This window comes from Schistocerca serialis, chromosome 7 (assembly GCF_023864345.2).
Source record: "Schistocerca serialis cubense isolate TAMUIC-IGC-003099 chromosome 7, iqSchSeri2.2, whole genome shotgun sequence".
Taxonomy (NCBI): Eukaryota; Metazoa; Arthropoda; class Insecta; order Orthoptera; family Acrididae; genus Schistocerca; species Schistocerca serialis.
Window position 1 is genome coordinate 170,182,862 of NC_064644.1, and position 14,188 is coordinate 170,197,049.

The 14,188-nt window shown below is 41.9% G+C and overlaps 1 protein-coding gene across 2 annotated transcripts in view; it reads left to right on the forward strand.

Moving 5' to 3' along the window:
* Positions 1-12,525, forward strand: part of LOC126412742 (uncharacterized) — a 117,304-nt gene extending 104,779 nt beyond the window's left edge. For both annotated transcript variants that reach the window (XM_050082479.1, XM_050082480.1), the window contains exons 4-5: positions 11,611-11,705; positions 12,382-12,525. In XM_050082479.1, the coding sequence (XP_049938436.1) occupies positions 11,611-11,666 (56 nt within the window). In that variant the 3' untranslated portion in view covers positions 11,667-11,705; positions 12,382-12,525. The remainder of the gene's footprint in view (positions 1-11,610; positions 11,706-12,381) is intronic.
* The last annotated feature ends 1,663 nt before the right edge of the window (positions 12,526-14,188 follow it).

Below are 14,188 nucleotides of genomic sequence, written 5' to 3' on the forward strand. Positions count from 1 at the left end.
TGGTGTGTTTTTTCACGCAACCGCTTTACAAGCATTGCATTGGTACTGCGCGTATCTGGATGTTGCATAATGTACTCCAGGAAGACCTCGGCAGCTTCACCACCAGCAGTGTGAGAAATCTTCATGCTCTCTCCTCCTGTGTCCTCTTCTTCATCACTTTGATCATAACTTTCTCGCACGCTTTTGATTATGTCTTCATCTGTTAAGGTTTGGTCCATGTCACAGTTTTCGTTATTCAACCACTTAGTAACATCTTCATCATCAATTTATTCTCCTTCTGGAAGGTTGTGGAACATGTCAGTGTAGAAAGTAATTGATAATTCCGAACTGACTGGCTCATCGCTGTCGCACGCTATTGGATCCAATTCAGCATCAAAGGATGCCCACAATTTTCTTCATGTCCTCATTATGGTAGCTCTCTCCACTTTATCCCATGCTTCGGCTGCTTGGAAAACAACATCAAGTATGTTAATTTCTTTCCACGCCTTCAGCATAGTGTCGATAGAGTGGTTTTCACTTTCGTTCAGCAAGGAGACGAGAAGTGAATGTCGATAATGACGTTTAATTGGTTGCAAAACTACCTGGTCCATGGGCTGAATTAGGGCTGTCACTTTGAGTAGGAGAAAGAGTGCTTGCATACCATCGTATTTTGGGGAAACATCTGAAGGATGACTGGGAGCATTGGCAATTATAAGGACAGCTTTCAGTGGAAGCTTTTTCTTCTTTAGCTCTTTTCTCACTGCTGGTACCAATGTTTCATGGAACCACCGAGAGAATATTTGTCTGTCCATCCACAATTTCTTCTGCGGGAAATACTGCACTGGTAGAGTACATGTATTTATGTCAGTGTGTTGAAAACAACGTGGATTTTGGGATTTTCCAATCACCACAAGCGGTAGTTTATGAATCCCATTTGCATTAAAACGCGCCATTAATGTTACGCGCTGTTTCTGTTGATTGTAACGACGAGCTTCCTTCTCCTTCTTGGCAGCTAATGTTTTTGAAGGAAGCACCTTGTAAAAGAGTCCTGTTTCTTCAGCGTTATACAGGGCATAAGCATTTAAATATTCTTCCTCTATTGTCTTCCGTATCTTGTTTAAAAACTCATCAGCATCCTTATCGTTGGCTGAGCGACTTTCCCAGGTGACTGTCAGCTGCCGAATGCCATGTCGTTTTTTCCAGTCTGATAGCCAACCTTCGCTCGCTGCAAACAAGTTACTACCACCAAGTTGTTTGTTAAATGCAGGTGCTTTTTCCTTTATAATCGGGCCAAGGACTGGAATTTCTTTACTGCGTTGTTGTACGAACCATCTACAAACAGCTACGTCCAGTTCTTCATTCTCACTCTTTCGCATAACCTTTCGTTTTCCCAACTCACTATCCATTTGTGTTGAGTACTGTCGAATAACATCTTCTATCTTCCTGACGTCATAAATAGTTGCTCGTCCGACACTAGACTCAGCAGCAATGGCTTTCTGCGAAGAACCTGAGTTTAACTTATCTAAAATTTAGAGTTTCTGCTTGAGGTCTAGCGTAACGTGTTTCCTTTTAGAAGACATGATTCAGAATTGTAAAGAAAGCTACAGTTTCAAAAGCAGTATATAAAACATTGTTTAACTGAGCATTTTTTGCGCACGGTAATTCATTGTGCACGTGTTTTTGGATGTTAGCCTTATTACTGAGAGGCCGGAATACTGAGGGCCGGATTAGCAAAAGTACCAGTTTCTTTGGCGCTTCAGTGTATAACGTAGAATAGGGGATCATACAGCTGTTTCAGCATCACTAACTATGGGCGTAAATCAGAATCTAAGAAAATGTAGGAAAGTATTTCTGCTTAATAAGTGCTTACCTGAAACATTCATCTCTGAGACTGAAAATGTCGAGTATCAGCCTACAAGGTTCGAGAGTATCGTAAAATACTCCACAGATATACGACGTTCACAGTTTTTAAGATACGGGAGAGACTCGGCCTTGGTTCAACAGCCGCGTTAAAAGCGGCTCCGAAGGCAAAGAGAGTTTCAGCGAAGATCTAAACATAGGCTAAGCCTCGTAGACAAACAAAAACTGAACAAAGTAAAAAATTACGTAAGGTAAGACCTGCGTGAAGCGCTTAACGAATTCGAAAGGAAAATTTTATCTACGGAACTCTAATATTTATTAAGTTAGTTAACGGATCAAAGCCATCTGACCAGACACTATGTGACAATAACGGCATCAAAACGGGGGATGACAGAAGGGCGAAATAATGTATTCCTTTTTCCAAAATTGTCTCACTGAGGAAGACCTTACTCCAGTTCCTTCTTTCAGTCGTCGACAAACGTCAAAATGACTTACACTGAAGTAAGTGTCCGCTGGATAGAAAATCACTGAACGGACTAAAGACGACAGGATCTGACTGGATATCTATACCCAACTGACTAGCTCTACACAATCGAGTCTCTATAGCCTATGCTATGATGTCAAAGGTAAATGACGCACGGCAACTCCAGGTATCAATCTAGCTTCCAGTGTCTATTCCCCACGATTCGTTGTGACGTCTGCCAGGACTTCAGTTATCTCCTATTTGTTGGAGCCGCTCGAACAATCCCCTCGTCCTCTGGTGGTGTGGTCCCCCTGGAAGAATCCGTAACTATTCCCTTTTGCAATGTTGACCTGAGTCCATCTCGTCACTAAGCATACTGCAGTCATTGTGTGTCCGATTGTTCCCTTTGCCTCCTCGATCTTTCTCGATATCAGCAAGATGGCGGCAAGCTTCACTTGTACGTCCTTAGGGCGAGCTGAGTTGCGATCTCTACCTGAAAGTTCCAGTAACGGTATACATATCCTACAGCAAACACACACTCGCAACATTCCTTACTTATACGAAAGGCGTTTCTCTGCACTAAATATAAGGTCGCAGAACGATTAAATTTTAATCGAAAAACCCCAAGGACGTGAAAATACCCTAAATTTAGTTTAGTAGCGTTCGATCAAGATGTTCATCAAGGATTTCCGTGACTGTGAGTCAGAATGCTTTTAGGAGAAGGACAAGGATCGAAGAGTCACCTGATATCACTCTTATAAAGGCGTCTAGGATATTACTGAAAGAGGGAGAGAGAGATGTGTACACTCTGAATCCAGCTCTGATCAGTCTACATGAGATTTCGACGCTAGTTGAGTGGTCACACATGAGGATACCTCCTAAAGGCTTTCAGTGTGTTTCAGAGTTCACCCAACTGCGCAGTGTACTCAGGGAAAAATTGCTATCTGATACTAACAGGAATGTCTTTAACTGACTTCCTCCTGAGTATACCATCAAAAGCTAACATCATAACCAGAGTGCCCAGTAAGAGATCATGATAAGCTTCTTATTTTTGTTGACTGTAGATAAAATATATAGCTTCATCAAACCATTCAATAATTTATAAGTACATTGTACACTATAATGGATACATGTGATGTAGCTGAGGAAAGTAGTAACTTAGGTATTAAACTCTAAATTTTTGGTGGCAGTCTTAACGAGAACTTAAACAGACAAGAAACGTTTCGTCAAGCAGTCTTTGCCTCGAGAATAGTTCTTATTTTTGTGGACAAGTGTGTTATTAACTTTTTGCTTCGCTTCCTTCCACTGATTCTGTGGGACACGTTGTTTTGTGTAAGATTTCACTTGCTCATGCAGCTTTCACAGTTATCAAGAAAGTAATTACAACAATGAGTGGAGCTCATACCGGCCCATATTATAAATATTTTCACATGCCATCGTAAACGGTAATAATACCCTCGCAGTTTACTCTCACATGAAATTTGTTATTAACAAATCATCCGTTTAAGAGAACAGTAGCTATATTCACAAGTACAATTCTACAAGAAAAGGATAGTTTCTTCTATCTGAATTTTGGTTAAAAGCGTTATTAACTACATGTCTTGGCAGTCGATCCACAGATACGTATAAGACGGTTAAAAGCCAATATAAAATAGCGCAAACTCAAAGTAAACCCATATTTGATTGACAGATCCTTCTAAAACATAGTAGTTAGCTAGAAATGGCTAGTAACAACTTAGCGCAAGATATTTTATATTTTGTGTGTGTTGAAACGAAACCAGCTCCCATAGTGATATTACTGAAACAATTAGTTAATGGAGCTTATCTTTCAGAGCAGGCAGCTATGTTTAAATTATAATTAATTTGTTGTTGTCTGACGTTCGACTCTTCATCATTATATGCACAGATATCCTCACTGCATACAGACAAGCGGCCCATTCACTCTGTATTCTCTACCGTCTTATCAACATGCACTGTCCCCCATATCTCTCTCTTCGATCTTAACGCTCTTGTTCGACCAACGTGGCAGAAACAGCTGTCCCTGTTAGAAGAAAATCGTTTCTGTCCCACTCCATCGTTCAGCCACTTTCTCGAAGTCCTTCTCAACAGCAGGAATCCGACTGTGGAATAACCCCCCACCTTATATTAGAAAACTTGTAACACCTCCAGCTTCAGAATAAAGTTAATCATTTATCTACTAAAGCAACAGTGATGATTAACATTGTCCCTGTACACACTAAATGCCGCTGTACATCCTTCTTTCCAACCAGATCTTCCTCATTGCCCACCATTCTTAGCTGGTGCTTAATTTTCTTTTCCTCACAACTCCCTATAGCAGTAAAAGTCTATTTTTTTACACCTGTAATTTCTTTTTATGTCTGCCACTATCATTATTGTTATTATTGTCATTATTGTTATAATTATGATTAGTATTATCACGATTAGTGACAACAGCTTCAGTAGTACAAAAACTGCCAGTTTAAACATTGTAAGTTCATAGTAATACATACACACATTGTCACTATAGACACTCAAATCATTTTAATAATATTTGTCGCATTAAAATTGTTATTTCTTAGATAACTATGACGTAAAAAAGGTGCTGCAATTGTGAAACCTTGGCCAAAGGAGACGACATGATGACCCTAATCAGGTCAGTTTAAGAAAAAAAATAAAAAAAATTCAGTTAATGAATGCGGATACATAACATCTGTTGGCCTGATATTAATAACTGTCCAGGTTTTTAACAGTCGCTTGAGTAAAACGGAGTTTATTTTTTTGCTGTTTATTCAGTCCAAAAAAAAAATCAAAAATTTTTCCTAAAACATCATATGGAAGCATGTGCGACGGAAGTAGAGTTTCATAATAAATGCTTCATAACAGTAAGCGTATATCGAGCACCTACAGGTAATTTTAATCTGTTCACAAATCACCTTGAACAACTTCAGGCCTATTTAAGAACAAAAAATAAAGAAATCATGTTTGCAGGTGACTTGAATGCAGATTTTCTTAAAAACGCTCCCAGCAAGAACCTATCAGAGTCAGTATCACTATCATTCGACTTAATTACTGCGGTATACTTCCCATCTAGGGCAGCTAATTGCTCGCAAACAGCCATTCGTAATATCTTTATAGAAAGATCTAATAAACAAAATTATATTACAAAACCAATAATCATTGGCCTCTGGGGACTATGACATGTAGTTTATTTTGTCGAATTTAAATACTGAACAGAATATAAAATGTCTTGAATCTGAATTCATGCGGATGCTCAGTAAGCCGAAAATTGCTTATTTCAGGGCACTTCTCAAAGACATAACATCATGAATACATTTCCGAAGTTTGCAAGAGTCGACAAGTGCGAGAATTATCGCACAGTCAGCTTAACAGCTCATGCATCCAAGTTGATGACATGAATAATGTTCAGGACAATGGAAAAGGAAATTAAAGATATGTGAGGTGACGACAAGTTTGGCTTCAGGAAAGGTAAAGGCACCAGAGAGGCAGATCTCATGTTGCGGTTGATAATGGAAACACGCCTGAAGAAAAATCAAGACACTTTCATAGGATTTGCCGCCCTGGGAAAAGCGTTCTACATGTAAAATGTTGCAAGATGTTCGAATTTCCGCGAAAAATGCGGGTAAGCTATAGAGAAAGACGGGTAATATACACTCCTGGAAATTGAAATAAGAACACCGTGAATTCATTGTCCCAGGAAGGGGAAACTTTATTGACACATTCCTGGGGTCAGATACATCACATGATCACACTGACAGAACCACAGGCACATAGACACAGGCAACAGAGCATGCACAATGTCGGCACTAGTACAGTGTATATCCACCTTTCGCAGCAATGCAGGCTGCTATTCTCCCATGGAGACGATCGTAGAGATTCTGGATGTAGTCCTGTGGAACGGCTTGCCATGCCATTTCCACCTGGCGCCTCAGTTGGACCAGCGTTCGTGCTGGACGTGCAGACCGCGTGAGACGACGCTTCATCCAGTCCCAAACATGCTCAATGGGGGACAGATCCGGAGATCTTGCTGGCCAGGGTAGTTGACTTACACCTTCTAGAGCACGTTGGGTGGCACGGGATACATGCGGACGTCCATTGTCCTGTTGGAACAGCAAGTTCCCTTGCCGGTGTAGGAATGGTAGAACGATGGGTTCGATGACGGTTTGGATGTACCGTGCACTATTCAGTGTCCCCTCGACGATCACCAGTGGTGTACGGCCAGTGTAGGAGATCGCTCCCCACACCATGATGCCGGGTGTTGGCCCTGTGTGCCTCGGTCGTATGCAGTCCTGATTGTGGCGCTCACCTGCACGGCGCCAAACACGCATACGACCATCATTGGCACCAAGGCAGAAGCGACTCTCATCGCTGAAGACGACACGTCTCCATTCGTCCCTCCATTCACGCCTGTCGCGACACCACTGGAGGCGGGCTGCACGATGTTGGGGCGTGAGCGGAAGACGGCCTAACGGTGTGCGGGACCGTAGCCCAGCTTCATGGAGACGGTTGCGAATGGTCCTCGCCGATACCCCAGGAGCAACAGTGTCCCTAATTTGCTGGGAAGTGGCGGTGCGGTCCCCTAGGGCACTGCGTAGGATCCTACGGTCTTGGCGTGCATCCGTGCGTCGCTGCGGTCCGGTCCCAGGTCGACGGGCACGTGCACCTTCCGCCGACCACTGGCGACAACATCGATGTACTGTGGAGACCTCACGCCCCACGTGTTGAGCAATTCGGCGGTACGTCCACCCGGCCTCCCGCATGCCCACTATACGCCGTCGCTCAAAGTCCGTCAACTGCACATACGGTTCACGTCCACGCTGTCGCGGCATGCTACCAGTGTTAAAGACTGCGATGGAGCTCCGTATGCCACGGCAAACTGGCTGACACTGACGGCGGCGGTGCACAAATGCTGCATAGCTAGCGCCATTCGACGGCCAACACCGCGGTTCCTGGTGTGTCCGCTGTGCCGTGCGTGTGATCATTGCTTGTACAGCCCTCTCGCAGTGTCCAGAGCAAGTATGGTGGGTCTGACACACCGGTGTCAATGTGTTCTTTTTTCCATTTCCAGGAGTGTATACACATCAAAAAAAGTTTTGCATCAACCCGGTTCCCAGAACTCCTGACGACAGACGCTGACTGTGGATATTGTATCACAGACAGAGTCTCTCTGACTGTTCAGAGATGTCACTAAACCCGGTTCCCAGAACTCCTGAAGACAGACGCTGACTGTGGATATTGTATCACAGACAGAGTCTGTCTGACTGTTCAGAGATGTCACTAAACCCGCGCAAAGATGTAAACAACATCCACGAGCAGCGCCTATTAGACAGAGGGGGTCCGACAGCCGATCAGTTCCAGTCATTACACCAGGAAAGAGATACACGGCTCGTGTTGTCTGTAGTTCAACCATGCCTAGACGGTCAATACCGCGGTTCGAACGCATCCGCATTGTTACCCAACAAGGAAAGTGTCCAGGCATCTCAGAGTGAACCAAAGCGATGTTGTTCGGACATGGAGGAGATGCAGAGAGACAGGAACTGTCGATGACATGCCTTGCTCAGGCCGCTCAAGGGCTACTACTGCAATGGATGACCGCTATCTAAGGATTATGGCTCAGAGGAACCCTGACAGCAACGCCACCATGTTGAATAATGCTTTACGTGCAGCCACAGGACATCGTGTTACGACTCAAGCTGTGAGCAATAGGTTGTTTAATAATTCTTTTCGTGCTGTCACAGGACGTCGTGTTATGACTCACACTATGCGTAATAGGCTGCATGATGCGCAACATCACTCCCGACGTCCATGGCGAGGTCCATCTTTGCATCCACGACACCATGCAGAACGGTACAGATGGGCCCAACAACACGCCGAATGGACCGCTCAGGATTGGCGTCACGCTCTCTTCACCGATGGCTGTCGCAAATGTAATTAACCAGACAATCGTTGGAGATGTGTTTGGAGGCAACCCGGTCAGTCTGAACGCCTTAGACACTCTGTCCAGCGAGTGCAGCAAGGTGGAGGTTCCCTGCTGTTTTGGGGTGGCATTATGTGGGGCCGAAGTACGCCGATGGTGGTCATGGAAGACGCCGTAACTGCTGTACTATACGTGAGTGCCGTCCTCCGACGGCAGCATATTGGCGAGGCATTCGTCTTCATGGACGACAGTTCGCGCCCCCATCTTGCATATGACTTACTTCAGGATAACGACATCGCTCGACCAGAGTGGCCAGCATGTTCTCCAGACATGAACCCTATCTAACATGCCTGGGATGGACTGAAAAGGGCTTTTTATGGACAACGTGACTCACCAACCACTCTGAGGGATCTACGCCGAATCGCCGTTGAGGAGTAGGGCAATCTGTACCAACAGTGTCTTAATGAACTTGTGGATAGTATGCCACGACGAATGCAGGCATGCATCAATGCAAGAGGACGTGCTACTGGGTATTAGAGGTACCGGTATGTGCAGCAGTCTGGAGCACCACATCTGAAGATCTCGCTGTATGGTGGTACAACATGCAATGTGTGATTTCCATGAGCAGTGAAAGGGCAGAAATGATGTTTATGTTGACCTCTATTCCAATTTTCTATACAAGTTCCGGAACTCTCGGAACAGCAGGTGATGCAAAACTTTTTTGATGTGTGTTGAATATGCACAATAACCAAGAGGGAAGTACAAGAGTGGAAGACCAAGAACCAATGCTCGGATTAAGAAGAATGTAAGATTTGGCTGTCGTCCCTACGGTTCAGTTTGTACATCGAAGAAGCAATGACGGAAATGAAACAAAGTTTTAAGAGTGGGATAAAAATTCACGCTGAAGGGATATCAGTGAGAAGATTCGCTAATGACATTGTTATCCTGGGTGAAAGTGAAGAAGAATTACAGGAGGTACTGAATGGAATGGAAAGTCTAATGAGACCAGAATACAGACTTGGAGTAAATCGAAGAATGATGAAAGTAATGAGAAGTAGCAGAAATGAAAACCTCGAGAAATTTAACATCAGGACTAGTGATCACAATGTAGATTAAATTAAGGAATTCTGCTACCTAGGCAGCAAAATAAGCCATGGCGGACGGAGCAGCAAGGACGTGAAAAGCAGACTAGATGTGGAACATAAGGGATTCTTTGTCAAGGGAAGTTTACTGGTATCTAACATAGGTTTTAATTGGAGGAAGAAATTTCTGAGACTGTACGTCTGGGACACAATACTGTATGGTAATCAAACATGGTCGGTAGGAAAACCGGTACAGAAGAGAATAAAAGCGTTTGAGAAAACGGTGCTGTAGAAGAATGTTGAAAAGTAGATGGAATTATAAGGTAAGGAATGTGTAAGTTCTCCGCAGAATTGTCGAAGAAAGGAATATATGGAAAACACTGACAAGCAGAAAGCACATGATGATAGGGCATCTGTTAAGAAATCAGGGAATAACTTCGATGGTGCTAGAGGGAGCTGTAGAGGACAAAAACTGTAGAGCAAGGCAGAGATTGGAATACATCTAAAAAATAATTTAGGACGTAAGTTGCAAGTGTTACTCTGAGTTGAAGAGGTTGGCACAGGCGAGTAATTCGCGGTGGGTGACATCATACCAGTCAGAAGACTGACGACAAAAAATGGTGCTTCGACGGATATCTACTTTCGTGATTCGTTGTAAAATAGGACGACATATTGGAAGGTATATGTATATCAAAGTGTATATCAAAGGGGAAATAGCATCCAAGCGTTGTTTATGGTATGTGATCTTAATAAACTGCAATAGGGTAGACGGGAGAAAGAATTTTTAATTGGAATCCAAGATGGCTTATTAAAGATCAGTAGGAAGAATAAAATTCAGGTTGGATTCAGGGATTTGGGTCAGGGTGTCTGCTGATTTCCCTCTGAATTAAGAGGAGGAGGCTTTAGCGTAAGAATGGAAGGGCTATGTGTTGGCGAGTGAGCACCAGCTGAGCAACCTCTCTGAGGTAGAGAGGGAAAGTGGTGTGTAGCGTTATATGTTTGAGAGAAAAACTACGGTAATTGTAAAATATTGTGCCAACTGTCACTTCGACCCGTGGTGATGGATGGTATTTCGTCGCTATTATTTGGCCAGCAAGAGGAGGAGACATGGTGCCGGCAAATTCCTGATTAAGGACAGATGTGTCAATGTGACTGATAAAACACCAGACATTTCAGCAGAATCTAATGGAATGTAGGCATGTGACGCGGTCCATGGTAATCCGGCCGTGTGATGCTTGTGCCTCGGTCGGGATGAATAGCTACATGTAGACAGCGGATTTCTTCCTCGCACTTATTGTCTTACCTTTGTCGTCCATAAAAAATTTAAAAAATGCGCAACCATATCAGCACTTTCACAGTAGACGTCCACAGCATACAGGGCCATACTTGGCAGTTCTTGACAGGTCAGTAAACGAATCCATTGGGACTTTTCCCAGGTCAAAACGCTCGCTGCCAGAACAAGCGAGATTATATCTTCAGGACAGGGTGTCAGATGGGTTGCAGAATAATTACAAGACGTAGCCGAGCGGTCTAAGGCGCTGCAGCCATGGACTGTGCTGCTGGTCCCGGCGGAGGTTCGAGTCCTCCCTCGGGCATGGGTGTGTGTGTTTGTCCTTAGGATAATTTAGGCTAAGTAGTGTGTAAGCTTAGGGACTGATGCCCTTAGCAGTAAAGTCCCATAAGTTTTCACACACATTTGAACGTTTTGAACTTACAAGATTTGTTGCATTATACAGTATCCAAAATATGTGAATAGAAATAATTCTGAAATCTAAGTTACATAATGGAAATGGTAACAAAACCGGTAATTTTCTTTCAGTACAACAAACCAGTTAATAGCGGATGCATTATTTCCATCACTCTTTTGAGACGTTACTGTAGTTCATTGGTACTGTAAGGGAAACACACCACATGAATCACTGCGTGATAGATGCAAGTGGTGTTTCTATCTTTCCACAATATTTTTAGAATGCCACACTTGTTGATTTCCGGTTAGACTGTTCATAGCGAAAATGTCAACGAAAATAACGAAATATTTCACCAGTGTCCATTTTCTATCGCTTTTGTCGGTCACTAAATGGTTTCCAGTAATTTTCTCATGTGAATCTATTCTCTTTCAGTTATATCTACAGCATTTTATATGTAAAATTGTCTTGCACTGGAGAGAAATTAAATCAGACTTTGTTGCAGACGTGAAGTAACCGTTGATACCAGAAGTGTGAGAGAGTTCTGTAGTTCTCTGGACTGCAGGTACATTCTTTTGTTATTTTTTTTTTTATTTTGTGTTTCAGGTGGAATGCGTTCAGCCGTCATCGGTGTTCGGTGGCGGGTTACGGATAATGTATAGTGCGTGATGGCGGGTACTGCTGTATACTGTTAATGAAATGTGAGTAAAGATAATAAATCGGTAATTTTGGTAGTGATGTTCGAATACTTTTGTGGGTACTTCATACTGTGTATGTAATCCAAAGAGAGATATTTTTTCATTTAATTTCCCTCTTTTTGTCTCGTAGTGGAGAGAAATTAAATCATACTTGGATGTAGTATCGATTTCCATTTGGACATGAATTTTTTTAATTTTATGCATTTCGTATTGCATCAAGGCTATATCTCTTAGATTGAACAGCTATGGTGTTAATGTTAATACAATATACATAAAGTTCATATAAAATTAATTGCATTCATTCCTGATTAGGAAAGTCGTAGATTAAGTCGATAAGATAGTGTTATCCATGTGAATAGAATAACTTTAAAAAAACACTTGGATGAATTACACATGAAAGAAAAAAGGTAATTTTTATAAACAGAATATATATCCTAAGTTTAAGACTGAAATAGACAGAAAAGTTTTCTAAATATTTGCAAGCAGTTGGCTATAAGTGGATATCTATTGTTTCCATCCAGGAGACTGCATCCTCAGACACCTCATGTAGGCTGTACAGAGTGCCAACATATTTCCATAGAGGACATTCTGTGACTATGTTGTGTGTTATTTGTCCGCAGTCATACTTGGGAAGTGTAGGAGGGCTGTGTAGTATATTCTTTATCATTGTGTGTTTCAGGTGGGCTGTTGCGACCCTTGGTCTGCCTCCAGTGGTGGTTTTAGAATACTGTATTGTACATGGTGATGGGTATTTCATACTATTTATGAAATGCAAATAAAGGTAAAAAATGGATAAACCTGGCGACGACCTTCGAATAGCGTGGTGCATTCTATATACTGTTTATGTAACACACATAAAGATTAAAGAATCTGACTTAACATCCCTCTCCATCTCTCGTTATTTTTTATTTCCGTTAGCATTGTTCTCCATGTGTCTTGTATTGCGTAAAACCCACTTGAAACCAGCAAAATCAACGATACAGAGTAAAAAAGCCTGGCTATTTCACTGAAGAAACCTCTTTAAAAATGTGACATGTTAATAGGGAACGAGAAACCTTGTTGATTTGTTGTACCCACAGGAAGAATGTTTTCTTGTAGAATATACAATCACTGAGGATGCTGGATGTAGCCTCAACTCTGAGATGAAGACGGGATATCGTGGCAGGCCACGACATAGCTGAGAGAAGACAGTACAGTTCAAGAATAACAGGAAATAAAAGTTAAATGTTCGTTGGTGAGCGCATCAACTGAGAGCGGCTGGACCGATTAGGCTAATTTAAAAAAAAAAAAAATAGTCATATGAAGATTTTTAGGGGAAGGCAAATTGGGAAAGTTGCCCGAAAAATTTAAAAATATGGGAAAACCTGAAAATGCTTTTTTCTATGAGATTTTTGTATGAACTCTAGATCATAATTCACGATTTGAACAATGGAAAAGCGTAATTCTTTCTTTGTTTTCTTCGTTATGGTCATGGAAACGTTTTGAGGAAAAAGTCCAGGACAATTCCAAAGGAAAATTGGAAAATTTGGACAAACTGCAAAAATTATAATTTTTGTAGGCACTCTCGATCATAACTAACGACAGGAATGACGTATTTGGTTGAGGTTTTTTGTTGTGTTTGTTATACTCCCGGGGTGCAAATAACTCAACTGAATGTTTTCATTTGGGAAAAATAATGGAGAGTCTGGAGAAAAACCTATAAAAACGAAATCCAGCCTGAATTAAAACAAAATTACGATTATTTTTACTTTTGTGTTGTTTAACAATCTGTCCAACAAATGTAGTTATGTTATTTCCATTCCATTGCCACTTTATATCGCTACTACTGGGAGGTTCCTACCCCATTCTATGGCCTATTAGATGAGTGGCTTGCCAATCGAGTGCTTTTATTATTCGTGCATCAGAAATATATTCATGTTTACCTCAACGGAATGGATAACGCATCTGACTGAGAGCTATTGCACATTTATGATGGACTCACTCCAGCCTGAAAAGGCCACATTTGCTTCCTGTCGTATATATTTTATCTAAAGCTTGGACAACCCAGCAAGATAATGTTAAAATTATGTTAAAATACCTCAACAAAATAGCTCAACAAAATAGCTACCCACAACTCAATAATCGAGACCACTATTTGTCTCATATATCTCCACTTTTATTACAATAAATTCTTTCATGCTAATGTTGCAAAATTTCTTGCATTACACTTAAACACAATAGTAAAACAAGTGATTCTCCACCCAATGGGCATGATATAACATTAGCATTTTACTATTCTATGGTCTCGTAATGTTTCTATGTATTGCTACTGTACACTTTCTGGATTGGTAAGGAATCTTTTGCTACATCACTCTCTCCCACACTCTCGTAATCTCATTCATTAGCAACATAACGAATGTACTGACTTTCGCGCTGTACTGGAAAAAACCATGCTTGACCCACGAAATTCGCTACTGTCTCATGCAAATCACACAGATTAAATACAC